Source organism: Lepidochelys olivacea (assembly GCF_965140295.1).
Source record: "Lepidochelys olivacea isolate rLepOli2 genome assembly, chromosome: 9".
In the NCBI taxonomy this organism is placed as follows: domain Eukaryota; kingdom Metazoa; phylum Chordata; order Testudines; family Cheloniidae; genus Lepidochelys; species Lepidochelys olivacea.
In genome coordinates this window covers 39,734,372-39,750,620 of record NC_140419.1, presented here as the reverse complement: position 1 = coordinate 39,750,620, position 16,249 = coordinate 39,734,372, and the positions used below count along the sequence as shown (strand labels likewise).

The 16,249-nt window shown below is 42.5% G+C and overlaps 1 protein-coding gene across 4 annotated transcripts in view; it reads right to left on the bottom strand.

Annotated features, from left to right (window-relative positions):
* Positions 1-2,912: 2,912 nt before the first annotated feature.
* The window catches only part of SLC25A36 (solute carrier family 25 member 36), a 64,664-nt gene continuing 51,327 nt past the window's right edge, over positions 2,913-16,249 (bottom strand). For all 4 annotated transcript variants that reach the window (XM_084638296.1, XM_084638293.1, XM_084638294.1 and 1 more), the window contains 3 exons: positions 15,625-15,691; positions 9,366-9,655; positions 2,913-7,496 (listed from right to left, as the gene is read on the bottom strand). In XM_084638296.1, coding sequence (XP_084494422.1) covers positions 7,303-7,496; positions 9,366-9,655; positions 15,625-15,691 — 551 coding nt within the window. In that variant the 3' untranslated portion in view covers positions 2,913-7,302. The remainder of the gene's footprint in view (positions 7,497-9,365; positions 9,656-15,624; positions 15,692-16,249) is intronic.

Genomic DNA, 16,249 nt, shown 5'->3' with positions numbered 1-16,249 from the left:
GTTTGTTTGGAGAGGGGGGAAATGTTGACAGATTTAAAAACTGTTTATTAAAATGATTGATCTCCTAATGCCTGCACCAACTATCCAGCGCTCATTGACAGCAGCAAAAGCAATCTTTTAGCAAAAAAAAAAACAAAACTGAAAAAAATCATGGTACCAAATTCAGGAACTTTCTTTTGTGAAAGTGACATATGAATTTAATTCATAGCTGTAAGAAAGAAATAATATATTAAAAATAGAAACATTTACACCTATTTAGATCTAAGCTGTATTACTTTATTTATTTAAAGATATAGACTTGAGTTTATATTAACAAGTAAATTAACACTGTAATTTGCTTTTGTTTACATTTTAACAGAAGTAAACTGTAAACCTGCTCAGACTTTGTCCAGTGGCTGTTATACATTGGTGTACATCTGCATGCAATGGAGTTACCTGTGCACCCTCTCTTTGTTTCTCAGCCTTACTTTAAGAGTTTGGACCCATACAGAATTTCCATATTGAACTGCTGTTTGCACAGTAAGGCCTGGCAGGTCACCCCTCTCTACCCCCCAATAGCTGCAGACTAGTGAACACATTGGCCATAAAAAAAAAATATCATCCATGTGCAGGTTCTGGGGCACAGTGTTGTGTATTTTGCTGATCTTTGCTCTGGCAACCAGGACCCCCAAGTTCTCGTGTGCAGAGTGGGATACACAGCCAGCATCCTCCTCTAGGGGAATGTCTTTTTATTTTTTGACTGCCTTCAAAATTGCAGCAGTTGTGCAAGGAGTCTGCCGTATCCTCAAGAGCTGGCTCAAATTAAGGTGAGGGCATGACAACAGTAGTGGATGGGACTTCTAGTCCAGGTAGCTCTTGCCTGTGAGATTTCCTTGCAGACTTCCCTACTGGCATTAACAGTAATTCAGTCCATTTAGCTACTTTTTAATAAAGCCTATTCCGCATTTGTGCAATCACTGTTCTGCTGCTCTCCTGCTATGAATATGTACTAATGCTTTGCATGACCACTCCAGGGAAGATCAGGGCCTAAAAGAGCACTTGGATTGTGCAGAGATCTGGCAGCTGCTGACAGAGGGCAAGAAGGAAGTGTCCAAAATGAAATGCAAGTCTTCAAGGCAAACTTAAAGAGATGAACAGGGAATGATTTGACCAGTGCCTGAACAGCCACCATGCCCCTCGCCTTTCAGTGCAATTGTCATTCCTAAGCACCCGAGGCATATTTGAGGATGGGACTTAGAAGCTTCCTAACACATTGGGACGAAATAGCTCTTTGAGTGTATTTTGATAAGCTAGTTGGTATTTTGACCAGATGCAGAACACTTTGGAGCCCATTCTTTCCATTTACTTGAAATCTATAGAGCACTTCATGCATTTGTACCTAGCCTCCCTGACCATAGGCTTTGGCAGAATTATATATGGTACTACAGATAGGCTACATACTCTCAACCAGTGGTGATCAACTTTTGGGGCAGTACTAATAGCTACTTTGTTCCTTGTTACACCATTCCCTCTTCAACAATCCTTCCTCCCACTCCAGTATTTGAATTGCATCATTTGGTGCAGGGAGAGGGATAAAGTCTTGAGCCCAAGATGTATACACCTGTGGAGGAACCTTCACAGACACAAGAGGTTGGGGAAAGCAGATCATGCCACAAAGCCCCTGCTTCCCCTTCCCTTCTGCATGTCATCACTCATTTCCATTAAATCCCCCTTTCTTCTGAACAGCGTAGCAGAGGGCAGTATAGAGCCCTGTTATCAATAAACGCAAATATACCATTGAAGAGTTTATTTTAAATGTGCTGTCAGCCTTATTACAAGTTTTTGGTATACATGGGGCAGGGGGGTGCTAAAAGGCTCAGTCAAGCCAATTAAGCATCACTCCACAGTGGCAGTGGTGAAAAGCCCCAGAATGAACTCTAAAGAGGAATTCAGGTTTCAGAGTAGCAGCCATGTTAGTCTGTATACATTCACTTCTACAAGTCTTCAGTGAGTATAACGCGCTCTGACAGAGCTGGCTTGGCCACAGGGGGAAGGAGCACAATCTTTTTGGCCTCTTTTGTGCTATCTTACATTCAAAGGGTCATGTGTAGGAAGCAGTTACTGTGCTTCATAATGGGTGACCCTTCCTATCCCATGCAGCTAGGAAGCATCTGGACACAACCTGGCACTAAGTATGTTGTGCTGGGTTAGTGTGATGAACTAAGCAAGAGAGAGATTTGCACCATCAGGTTTTGTAACTATACACTTGCTGCAGGAGTCTAGTTACAGGTTCAGGAAATATTTTATGGACCAAGTAATTTACATTTCTATTAGTTCTAGGCTTTTATCGTGTTCTACATTATAGAACTGTAGAGGGCTGTATTGTAGCATTGCTGTGCATAAGCTAGCCACTAGATAAAGGATATAACAGCTTGTATCGCTAGAGCACTCTTCTGTAGTACATATTATCCCATAGGAGCTCAGATAGTTTTATATACAATAGATGGCACACATGGCGCCAGTGAATTGCAGTCGTGTGTGGCATGGAAAACTGTCTAAATGGACAGCCAGGATGCTGCAAAACAGTGGAGGATGAGGATATGTTGACCAAGGATTCCAGGTCAAATACCTGCTCTTGAGAAAGTGTTATAAAGAACTTTAATACCCACGTAGATTTAGACAAGAGCTCAGGTCTTATCTCATCCAAAAGCCCCACTTAACAGTAACTAGGCAGAACCCAGACATTTTCAGAGACATCACAATTGAAATTGTAGCTTTCAGCTGTATTTATACTGACACATGACAAAACGATTTGTGGGGATTTCCCAGCTAGTCTGTTATTTTTAACATGAGCTCTCCAGCAAGGTATCAAGTATAAAAGTCACAGATATCTATTTTTTTAAAATCTTGGTCCAACACCACACACAGCCATCTTTGATATAAGCACATCATTTTATTATTTTAAGTTTAAAATATAGTCCAGACAAAAAAAAGTTAGCCGTATAATATAAATACAGAGTAAATGCACAAAGTTTACAGCCAACTACATATATGGTCATTTGCGAGTGTTTCGCTACAACTCCTATGGCATAATTATGTTCACATATGCAGGGTTTGCAGACTCTCTTAAATAGAACAATTGAAAACTTACATGACTTCAGTTTTTACAGAGCGAGAACTGCATTACAGAAAATTGGAAAGTAATACATTTAAACTAGCACACTTCAGTGTTATGCTTGTTTCTAGAATAAAAAACACTTAGGAAGCAACATTTTTTAAAGTGTCTCCAATCTGAATTCTCTGCAAGTAATCTTTTTTAAAATGCTACAATCTAAGGAATGTTTCAAATGTGACTATCAGGAGGCAAAAATAAAAATAGCAATAAAGCACAAACTGTCATTCTTGAACGTCTCTGAATTAAAGAGTAAATATGTGGAGTGTCTCATGTAATTGGAGAATTACATAGGTACAATGTCAACAGGCCTATGGATAGGTTGACGTTTCAGTCATTCATTATAAAGAAAAATAAAAACCTGTCATCAATCACTAGTGTGATCCTACTAAGAACAATGTATGCTAACAAATCAAAGATTAGGAAAAAATAAACAGCAGATCTTGCAGTCAGTTTAAGGTTAGGAAGAACTTTCCATTTGGTACACCAAAACTCACCTTGCTTTGTAACATTGCACATTGCACGTAAGGATTTCTAAATCCAGGATATTGATTGAGAGGGATTATAAAATACAGACCTATCCATTGAAGATTTTCTGTCATGGCTTTCCAAGTTCCAGCCACAATAATTTACAGTGCTAAGCCATTATTTTATAAATATTCTTGTTATATAGTGTACTGTAGAAAGACAGAGAATTGTTTAAGACCAGATACAAGTTTAAATGGAACATAGATCCACTGCTGCTGTGAGCATCACACACTATAGTGCCACCGTCTGGCTAAAGTGGACATCTGCAATCTTATTATACAATGTTTCTTGACTCTTAACCAGCTGTTGAATAAAGTCAAACAACATATCATATTTAAATAAGAATGGGTGTTTGTTTATATAAATTAGATGGATATGTAAAGTCATTCTCAAATGTTACCCTTTCCAGAAAACTGAGGTTTAACCTCTGTTAGATAGAAAATCATGGTGGTATAACTTAATGTAAACTACATTAACGAATCAAGTAAGAGATGGTGACTCAAACATCAAAGTACACGCCTCTTTCAACTTTGTAATAATCAGTATTATTGAATGTTGCATCTTCTGTTTGCCTCTGTATGTTTTCAAAATAGATACCAAGAAAACTATGTAAAGAATTTCAAAATCTTTGGGAAATAATTCAGAGGTATCTTTGTACACTGTGGTAGCTTTTTAAACAAAACACAACACATAATTTGGTTTAATTGTTTTTGTTACAGAAAAAGTTCACCCCTGAAGAAATTTAAAAGTTTTGTCTTTGAAGGATTAAAACTCCAGGAAGAAGTTGAACAAGAGGTTGATTGTCTCTCTTCAGTCGATAACAAGGAGAGTAAAGCACAAAAGATAGAACTTTCTACTGACATATCTCACCTTTGGAAGCAAGATTCAGTGGGAGCTATTCTCTCCCTGTGAGGCATGAACACACGCACAACCTTGTAGGGTAACACAAGTAATGCATGTGCACTGAAGGCAGACTGGATCTAGTGGGCCAAATTTATCCCTGGAATACGCAGGCACAACCCATTGAAATGTGGGAATTATACCCATTAACTGCAGGGATGAATTTGGGCCTTGTGTGCTTGCTAAATCTAAAATTCAGCTGTAGTTGAACTACCCTGGTATCTCCTGAAGAGAAATGTGTTTTCAATGTAACTCATTCCACATAATTAGCTATTGTAACGTAGCTTTTAGTTTATAACCACTTTTGGCTTTCATATTACTGCGCTTAAACTTTTGCTGTTCGTTAAATGCTGGTGTCAACAGCAAGAGCTGAGGAGTCTGGCCACTGATGTTTGGAACCAGGAAGGCTAGTTATGAGTAATACAACATTAGCAGATTTCCCATAGAGAGGTCACTGGGAAAACTTCTTAACTGAGGTGTTTTTTTAAAAATCATCTCCTTGTACTAATAGGAATACAAAGATTGCCACGGTTAGTCTAAATGTGTGCAGCACAGGCTATACTGAGAACACTTCTGGTATTAAAAAACAGGTAAGAATACTCAGTTTTTAGGGAAAGCACATCAATGCAGCCAAGCCCCGGCTGAACGGGCATAGCAGTGATGCTCTGTGCTCTACAGGTGGCCCTTAAAAGGAGAGGCAGTTATTACGGAGTATTACTAACACCAAGGGATGCAAGTCTATATTAAAAGATTTCTGCCATAGTATGAAGGACACTACAATGCTCAAAGGAAAATAAAACAAGAAACTAGTTGTTCAGTATGCATCAAACTTTTATGTATAAAAGTCTCCAAAACTACCTGAACATCGATCCTAGCGATCTACTGCAAACAATGTCTTTTTCTGCACAGGTGTTTGGAAATCAAACCCCACACTTAGCTTCAAAAGATCTGTGTGTATTGAACACTGTTTCTAACTGCGCATGACCAATATCTAAAATCTTAAAACGGGAGGAAAAAAAATCACAAGCCAAAAAAGGCCACAAAGTGCATAAGGAGTCATTTGTAAGATAAAGCCATTGCACACAAACACACAGTTTCACGTATACTGAAGTACCACACTGGAGGAGTTAATTGCACTGCTTTGTTATACCAGTGTAGTGGCATTTATAGATAGAAAGCTACTGCCGCAAAAATCACTGTGAACATCTTATCCGAAGGGCAGCAGATTTAATCTTGGAAGTATTCAAGGTCTACGTGTGAGTTTGAAAAACTACGCAGAATGTGAAACTTATTTCTCATACTCTGGAGCTGGAAAATTTGGTAAGTTATGGCAGAACAAGTAACCAAACTAGCTAAGATATGGTGTCAAACATAATGCATTATTCTGTAACTAGTATTACAAAACATCAATTAAAACCAATGCCTGAATATTCAGATAATTGAAAGGACAGAGTTACACTGTTATCCGCAGTTCTGCGCCCAGCTTTAGGTTGAAACAAGGGACACAGCAACTTTTAAGGGGAATGTTTAAACAAAATATTCTCAATTACCATCTTCTCCATCACTCTGCAAGTAGCTGGGGTTTCACTGAAAATGATTTACAGCAACTCCAAACTTGTTACTACACAGAAATTTATCTATGTGCTTTCCTATAGCTTTACACATGGTGAAGTATGTGCCCTCCTCCTTTAACCCAGGAGAAGTGTTGGTACTCTAGTCACTAGTTTTAGGCTAAGCCTTGCAGGAAGAAGCTTTAGTATAATAAAGCTGCTTTTAGCTTGCATGAAGCTGTGTTTGATTGAACATTATTATATATCCTGCATCATGTAAAGCAGGTTCACTTGTTAGAATTTAACACTTCATTAAGACTCCTTAAAGACACTGTTCTGCAATTCCCTGTGTTAGTAGTGTGGGTCACATTACAGATCAGGTGAGGAGAATCCATGATCTGTTGTAACAGTACAACTTATGATCCTCCTTAGATTCTAAAAGGGAGCAGAGATCTATGATAATGAAAGCAAGAGGACTCAGCAGAACTGGAAATCCAAGCATGCCAATACTAAGAGACTGGTATCCCACAGAGTTAAGCAATGAGAACTTCTCACACAATAACTTAGAATGTACCTCAATATCACCTTTTGTAGCGACAGAACAGTTCAATTTTAGGTCCCTGTGCCACATTCCTTGAGACAGAAACACAGAAGTTGCATGCTGCGACTACTAGCTCAGTCTCATCAATTTGAGACTTCAGATGGAGTTGAAGAGAAGTTTCAGACATACAAAGTTATGAATCTATGCTTTCATCCTCCTCACCTTAGCAGGTATTATATACTGAAACAAAATGTATTGAAGACCAAACATTATGAGTGGACAAAGCTATCCCTTGCAATAGAATACAATATATGACCCTCTCCCTCCAAATCACTGAAGCTCATGGTTTTGCATCATATAAATTAACACATGGAGAGAAAATAGCAATTTTGAAGTAAGATGTGTTTAAAGGCATTCCCCTTGGAGCAGCTTCTTTGTCACATGGTCACAAAAGGACCATACAATAAGGCAGCAAATTGATCATGGTTGCCTATAACCAATCTTCTATTTCGTCCACAGCTGCCTGTTCCTGATCGATAATTTTCTTCTGCCTACCACATTGGCATTGATATTTGGTGGTCCACTGCAATCTTTTGGTCTTCCACCTTCCTAGAGATAGCCTTGTAACATTGCTATCCATTCAGTAAGTAGACTACCACTTCATAGGTTGACATCATTATAGCTGTGTTTGGAATCTGTCTGATCAGATGTGTAGTTAGACCACGGTACAGGGATCCATACCCTTCTTCTCGCACAAGCAAAGATAGTGTCTGGAAGAAAGCTCTGTATTTTGTTCCCTCTTCACGTAGTCTTGTTCGTACAACCTCTGTGTAAAGAAAGTAACACTTGGTTATTTTGGTCATCACATTGCAATAAATGTAATGAAAACAAATTAATCAATTTAGCTGGCATAACCCCTCAACATCGTACACTCTTTAGATAGTACAGTAACGCCTCACTAAAGTCGTCCCGGTTAATGTTGTTTCGTTGTTATGTTGCTGCTCAATTAGGGAACATGCTCGTTTCAGGTTGTGCAATGCTCCCTTATAACGTCGTTTGGCAGCCGCCTGCTTTGTCCACTGCTTGCAGGAAGAGCAGCCCGTTGCAGCTGGCTGGTGGGGCTTGGAACCAGGGTGGACCGGCAGCCCCCCTATCGGCTCCCCACTCCCCTAAGTTCCCTGCGCAGCAGCCACCCAGCAGGCTATCAATTACCAGCAGTTCAGCTGTCCCTCCCCCCACTGCCATGTGCTGCTCCTGCCTTCTGCCTTGCAGCTTCTCTCCAGGGCCTCCTGCTAGCTGTGTGTGGGGAGGGGATGGCAGAAGAGGGGGACTAATGTCAGGGTGTCCCCCTCCACCCTGCTCCTGCACCCCACTTACCCCATCTTCCATAGAGTGGAGGGGGACACGACAGGGTTCAGGAGGGAGGGAGCTTCCTGGCAGCAGCTGCCATCTCAGCTTGCTGATTAACTTAACAAGGCAGTGTACTTAGAGAGGGGTCAGTGTACTTAAAGGAGCAATGCGCCTCTCTCTCTCTCTCACACACACACAAGGTGTATGTCTCTGTCCGTCTGTCATGCTGTCTCCCCTCCCTCCATTCGTGCTGCCTTGTAGAGTGTGAAGCTACATTAACAATGAGTTAACCCTTGAGGGCTCAGCCAATTGCTAGTTAATCATTTAGCAGTAAGGCATCCCCTGGGAAATATCCCACCTGTTTACACCCTCTGACGTCACCACCTCAACCAAGCTTCACACTCATCATCGCTGTGTACCAGTATTAAATTGTTTGTTTAAAACTTATACTGTGTGTGTGTATAGTCTTTTGTCTGGTGAAAAAAAATTCCCTGGAACCTAACCCCCCATTTACATTAATTCTTATGGGGAAATTGGATTTGCTTAACATCATTTTGCTTAAAGTCGCATTTTTCAGGAACATAATTACAACATTAAGTGAGGAGTTACTGTAGGTAAAAAAGCCAACATGGCAATTACCTGGGCTGGGAATCTGGAAGAAAAAAAGACAAGCCATGTCCTTTCAAGAGCAAAATAGCCTAAAAGTTTAGCTACTTCCAGATGCCCAGTTAATGAGGTGAAGTAATGGTGCTTTGAGTGGCCCAGGTCAAACAAACCACTTAAGCATGTGAATAATCACAACTGTTTCACCTTAAAATTAAGCACATTCTTAAGTGCTTTACTAGATTGAGACAGAGTAAGCAGCATTACTGGGGAAAACTGAGCAAAAGAATGGCATAGTGAAAGATTGGAGATCTTGCTGACATATCTCCCAAAACATTAAAAAGGAAAAGCAAGAGCTCTGTTGATTAGTTACTTGAAACTTACACAAATAATGAGCATAATATAGGAGTCCAAACAAAGGCTTAGTGTCCCTGAACCCGTGTGGACTGGATTGCAGCTGTTCCTTGGTATAAATTAATGTTACTGCCCAAAGGGATCAGACTAAATATCTGTTTAGAAATACTTTTATGCTGATTTCTGAATACTGTAGCCTCTGGCTGATTTGCTGAATCATAAATTGCCCATGCCAATTTTCTAAACCAAACAATAGACAGAAGTGTAGCTAAAACAAAGTATTCCTTTACTGAGACCTGATCCAGAGCACGCTGAAAATCAATCAAAAGGCTCCTGCTGACTTCTTTGGGCTTTGGCTCAGGCTCTTAAGGAACAACTTTGCCCTTACCATGTGGATATGCTATCGATGTGGCACAGGTTTTGGAAGTGGCAGCAGCCATCATCATTCCAACAAAGTCTGAAGCTTCTTTTACAGATTCATCCTCATTGTCCATACTAGAAGCAGTCTTAAATTCCAGTAGTTTTCGCTTAATACTCTCGTAAATAACAAAATGAATAACAGTCTCAGATATGCCTGCGTAGGAGGCCGACATTCCTCTGTAAAAGCCTTTAATTCCATCTGAATGATAGACTTTTCGCACACATTCGAAAGCACTCATTCGCTTTTCTCCACGATTCCTGAAAGAGAAGGAACATTGAACTGGTTCACAATAATAATTTTAAATGATTAATTACATAGTGTTTTGCTATAAACATGAGACCTTTGGATATAGCTGGAAAAGCAATGCAAAGAAGCTCCAATTCAAAAGTGTTTAAGAAAAATCAGCCTGAACCAGAGACAACCAAGGTATATAAATGCACGACCATTTGAAAGTTAAGACTAAGGAGCTGAAAGCCCCAGTTACCTACAGTATGTTACTTATTACAAGACAATAGCTTAACGTCAAAAGGAGCAAACAAACCATTAAACAGTAATTCATTATATAAACTGATCCCACTAAGCCACAATTGAGGTCAAATAATTATGCACACTGGGTCCAGCAGATTTTGTACTTGTAGGACACAAAAAGAAAGTTTTAGTCCTCAACATCCCCAACTTGCACATGAAAGTTCAGCTGATCATTTATATTAGAAAATAAAACAATGTGTATATACCGCACATAATGTAACACAGGATCAGTTAATAATGGATTAATTTAATAAACTTGTTTCCACTTGCTGATGTTTCACAAAGTACAAGTGGAGAAAATACACTTAACATGGAGTTATACAGAAGGAGTATGAATCCACAATTCATTGGCTACCTGCATCACTTAAATAGATTCTGCCACCAGAGAGAGGTCTCTTGTAGTATTGAGTAAATTGTACAAATAATGCAGGACATTGCCCTTTAACTACTGCTAGAGACATTTGGGACTGTATTTTATGTTGCCCTGACGCCTTTCTGAATTAAGGCATATGAACTTTGGCCTATATAGAATAGTTCCTTGCCTTACAGTAACTGATTCTTCCAGAATTTTGTCTTGTGGATCCCCACTTCAGGAGGCTAGCAAGCAGGGCCCACATGCAAGGTGGGATTTAACTACCACTAGCTAAAGACTGAATGTAAAACTGATGACACAAATTTTGCTTCTGATCTGGAGGCCAGGTCAATGATGTTTAATAAAAACAAGAGGATTACTCCAAAGTGACTGCTTTGCATGTTTCAGATACAGGGATATTTCTGAAACGTATAGAGGCTGCAGCCTGGGTTTTAGTGGAGTGAGTCTTGATGTTAGGAGGAACGGGTCCTCCTGCCATTTGGTGTCAGACAGAAATACACTGCATAATCCATTTAGATATGCTTGTTCTTTAACTACCTTGCTTAATGTAATAAAGAGGTGAGGGCATCGTCTAGGTGTACAGCTACACTAAAGCAAGGAGCCAGCGTCCCAGCCTGGGCAGACAGACAAGCTTGAGGAAAACTAGCGGCAACGCACTAAAAATATCAGTGTGGACATTGCAGCATGGGTGGAAGCTTGATCTAGCCACCACAGCTTGGACACACCTCAGCCCAAGCCCGGAACCCCTCCTGCACCCCAAATCCCTCATCCCTGAACCCACCCCAGAGCCCGCACCCTCAGCCCAGAGCGCATACCCTCTCCCACCATGCAACCCCCTGCCCCATCCCAGAGCCTCCTCCGCAAATTCTGAACTGCTTGGCCCCACCTTCCTGCTAGGAGCCCCCTCCTTCACCCTAAGCCCCTCATACCCAGCCCCATCCCAGGGCCCTCCCCCACCACCGCAACTCCCTGCCCCAGCCCGGTGAAAATGAGTGAGTGAGTGAAGGTGGGGGAGAGCAAGCAATGGAGGGAGGGGGGGATGGAGTGGCAGGGCGGGGCCTTGAGGAAGGGGCAGGGCAAGGGTATTCAGTTTTCTGCAATTAGAAAGTTGGCAGTCCTAATCCAGCTATCTGTCACCATAGGGACTATTCAGTGCAGGATCAAGTGAAACTAGTGCAAGTCTGTCTACCCAAGCCAGGATGCACATTCCCAGTTGCAGTGCAGAGGTACTTTAAAAGTTCTCATTTTATCCAGATAATATAACAGGGCCCTGGTGATGTCCATAGTGTGCAGTTTCTTTTCCCTTGGAGTGGAGGAGGGTTTAGGAAAGAAGATAGGAGGAACAACTGCTTTAGATGACATTCAGAGGCAATTCTAGAAATAAGTTTATGTTGAAATCTTAAAATCACTTTATCTCTGTGGATTATCATGTAATGAGGGTTGGCCCTAAGCACTTGGAGTTTCCTGCTTGCATAAGGACCACCAGAAAAACTCCCTTTAACAATTTCCAAGGATACAGAGTATTACTGAACTGGAGGGTGGCATGCTGAACTTGTAGCAAGGTGAACCTTGATTGAACTGATAGAATCTGAGAAATTTAATAGTAACCTGGGCATGAAGGACAGAGGCTATCACAGGGACCCGCAGCAGTGCCGTGAAACTTAAGGAGCTGAGGCAAGCCTACCAAAAAACTGAAGAAAACCTACAACTACCCCACCTCTATATGTGGACTCCTGCAAGGGAGTCTCACACAACAAGGATGAGGATTTTGGGGACGAGGAAGATGATGAGGAGGGGGAAGTTGAAGACAGCACACACCAGGCAAGCAGAGAAACCATTCTCCCCGACAGCCAGGAACTGTTTATCACTCTGGAGACTGTACCCTCCCAACCAGGGCTCCTGGACCTTGAAGGCGGAGAAGGCACCTCTGGTGAATGTACTTTTGTAAATATAATACATGGTTTAAAAGCAAGCATGTTTAATGATTAATTTGCCCTGAAGACTTGGGATGCATTCGAGGCCAGTACAGCTACTGGAAAAGTCTGTAAACATGTCTGGGGATGTGGCGGAAATCCTCCAGGGACATCTCAATAAAGCTCTCTTGGAGGTGCTCCCAAAGCCTTTGCAAAAGGTTTCGGGGGGCTGGGGGAGGAGAGGGGGCAGCCTTATTGCGTCTTCCAGGGTAGGACACTTTACCACAGCAGGCCAGTAGCATGTAGTCTGGAATCATTGCATAAGAAAGCATGGCAGTGTGTGGTCCCGATGTTTGCTGGCATTCAAGCAACATCCGTTCTTTATCCCTCTGTGTTATCCTTAGGAGAGTGATATCATTCATGGTCACCTGGTTGAAATAGGGGAATTTTATTAAGGGGACATTCAGAGATGGCTGTTCCTGCTGGGCTGTTTGCCTGTGGCTGAAAAGAAATCATCCCCACTGTTAGCCACACGGTGTGGGGAGAGGTGAAGCAATCATTCCAAAGAATTGGATGTCTGTGTGGAGGGCGAGGGGGGTTAGTTGGGTTTGTGCTGCATGTTAACCCGAAAACATCAGCCCCTCCTTTTAAGTGGCCAATGTGTCTTTTTCAATTTTACTCTCCCTTTTTTTCCTCTCGCAGCTGCAAATGTTTCAACATTGCCACTAGCATCTCTGTCCCAGAGGCTAGCGCAGATAAGAAGGCGAAAAAACCCACACTCGCGATGAAATGTTCTCTGAGCTCATGCAGTCCACCCAAACTGAAAGAGCCCAGCAGAATGTGTGGAGGCAGACAATGCCAGAGTCCAGGAAAGCACAAAATGAATGTGAGGACATGAGGGATGTGCGATAGTACAGGTGGCGGGAGCAACAGGAGAGCTGGCGGAAAGACACAGACCGCCACTGCAGCCCCTGTATAACTTCCTACCCTCCTCCCCAAGTTCCCTAGCCTCCTCACCCAGATGCCCAAGAATGCGGGGTGCGGGTGGGGGAGGGAGAGGCCCTCCGGGCACCCAACCACTCCATCCCAGAGGACTGCCCAAGCAACAGAAGGCTGGCATTCAATAAGTTTTGAAGTGCAGTGTGGCCTTGTCATTCCCTCCTCCCCCAGCCCTCCCAGGCTACCTTGGCAGTTATCTCTCTATTTGTGTGACGAATTAATAAAGAATGCATGAATTTGAAACAACAATGACTTTATTGCCTCTGCAAGTGGTGATCGAAGAGGGGAGAGGAGGGTGGTTGGCTTACAGGGAAGTAGAGTGAACCAAGGGGGCAGGTTTTCATCAAGGAGGAACAAACAGAACTGTCACATCGTAACCTGGTCAGCCATGAATCTGGTTTTCAAAGCTTCTCTGATGCGCAGCTCGCCCTGCTGTGCTCTTCTAACCACCTTGGTGTCTGGCTGCGCATAATCAGCGGCCAGGAGATTTTTCTGAACTTCCCACCCCGCCATAAACTTCTTTCCCCTTACTCTCACAGATATTGTGGAGCACACAGCAAGCAGTAATGACAATGGGAATATTGGTTTTGCTGAGGTCTAACCAAGTCAGTAAACTGCGCCAGCGAACTTTAAAATGTCCAAATGCACATTCTACCACCATTCTGCACTTGCTCAGGCTATAGTTGAACTGCTCCTTACTACTGTCCAGGGTGCCTGCGTATGACTTCATGAGCCATGGCATTAAGGGGTAGGCTGGGTCCCCAAGGATAACTATAGGCATTTCAACATCCCAAACGGTTATTTTCTGGTCCGGAAAGTAAGTCCCTTGCTGCAGCTGTTCATACAGACCAGAGTTCCTGAAGATACAAGTGTCATGTACCTTTCCTGGCCATCCCACGCTGATGTCGGTGAAACATCCCTTGTGATCCACCAGTGCTTGCAGCACCATTGAAAAGTACCCCTTTCGGTTTATGTACTGGCTGCCTTGGTGGTACTGTCCCAAGATAGGGATATGCGTTCCATCTATCGCCCCACCACAGTTAGGGAATCCCATTGCAGCAAAGCCATCCACTATGACCTGCACATTTCCCAGAGTCACTACCCTTGATAGCAGTAGCTCAGTGACTGCGCTGGTTGCTTGGATCACAGCAGCTCCCATAGTAGATTTACCCACTCCAAATTGATTCCCAACTGACCAGTAGCTGTCTGGCATTGCAAGCTTCCGGAGGGCTATCGCCACTTGCTTGTGAGCTGTGAGGGCTGCTCTCATCTTGGTATTCTTGTGCTTCAGGGCAGGGGAAAGCAAGTCACAAAGTTCCATGAAAGTACGCATGCAAAAGTTTTGCAGCCACTGAGAATCATCCCAGACCTGCAACACGATGCGGTCCCATCAGTCTGTGCTTGTTTCCCGGGCCCAGAATCGGCATTCCATGGCATGAGCCTGCCCCATTGCCACCAAGATGGCCGAATTGCCGGGGCCCATGCTTTGAGAGAAGTCTGTGTCCGTGTCCTCGTCACTCTTATCACTGCGCTGCCATCGCCTCCTCGTCGGCTTTTGCAGCTTCTGGTTCTGCATATATGGCATGATAACGCGCGAGGCGTTTACAATGCTCATAACTGCCGCGGTGATCTGAGCGGGCTCCATGCTTGCTGTGGTATGGTGTCTGCAGGAGAGCAGAGTTGCAAGGGAAGTGCTGGTTGGATGATCAGTTTTGCAGACCTACTGGACCGTCTGCTGCCAGGACACAACAGCTGAGCGGACTGCACGCTTGCCGTGGCATGGCGAGACAAGAGCAGCCGAGCAGAGTTGCAGCGGAAGCAGCCCTGCAAGACCACCAGGAGAGCAGAGTGGCAGTGGAAGCGGTGGATGACGATGACGGTTAGCAGTCCTACTGCACCGTCTGCTGAAAGCAGTATGGTGCCCGCACGGAAAAAAGGTGTGAAACGATTGTATGTCATTGCTTTCATGGAGGGAGGGGCGACTGATGATATGTACCCAAAACCACCCGCGACAACATTTTTGCCCCATCAGGCATTGGGAGCTCAACCCAGAATTCCAGCGGGCGGCGGAGACTACGGGAACTGTGGGATAGCTACCCACAGTGCAACGCTCCGAAAGTCGACGCTAGCCACGGTACTGTGGACACACTCCGCCAACTTAATGTGCTTAGTGCATTAGTGTGGGGACACACACAATGGACTGTATAAAATCGCTTTCTAAAAAAAATCAACCTAATTTCGTAGTGTAGACATACCCTTAGAATCAGGTTAATGTGTGGCCTTACCAACTGAAATCCTGACTATAAAAACCACTCACAGTTTAGAGGAGAGAATCAATTTAATAGCATCCTACTATTTCAATTATTAGACAATAAAATTGGTAAACCTTCCTAGTATTAAAAGGATTCTTTACCTTGCATCGAGCTGCAATCGCGTCTTTATTAGCCAAATCGGATTGGTCGCTGTGATTGCAGTAAAACCTAAACAAATATTTAAAAGAAAATTAGGTTTGATAATGTGATGAAAAAAACCACAAACTTAGTTAAAAGTTAAATGTACACAATAAGTACAGTCCATGAGAAAAAAACCCCTCAAGACTACACTGATTTTTAAAAACGTTTCTATTGTAGGCCTCTACTGATATTTTATTACTTTTACAAGTCCAGAGCCAAAACTCTCTCTTTTTTTTTTTTACACTGACATTTCATATGTTCAATTCTTAGCAAAAAAGGTTCTTGATATTAAAAAAAAAATCCCAATTGTACACATTTCTATGCCAATCTATTCATACACATCCCTTTTTGACACCTTTGAACAGCAAGACTAGCTAGCTAAACTGATATTAGTCAATTAATTTGGAAATGTTTTAATAAAAGCACATTGCAAATGTAACTGAAGTGAATTGAAATAGTATAAAAATACTCTCTGCAGACTTAATTTACTACCTGAAATACAATCTGAGTTTAAAAGCATGCAAAATGAATAATGTCTACTACGATGCAGCTAAAAGGCACAAGTTACTGGACATTAAAGACCTT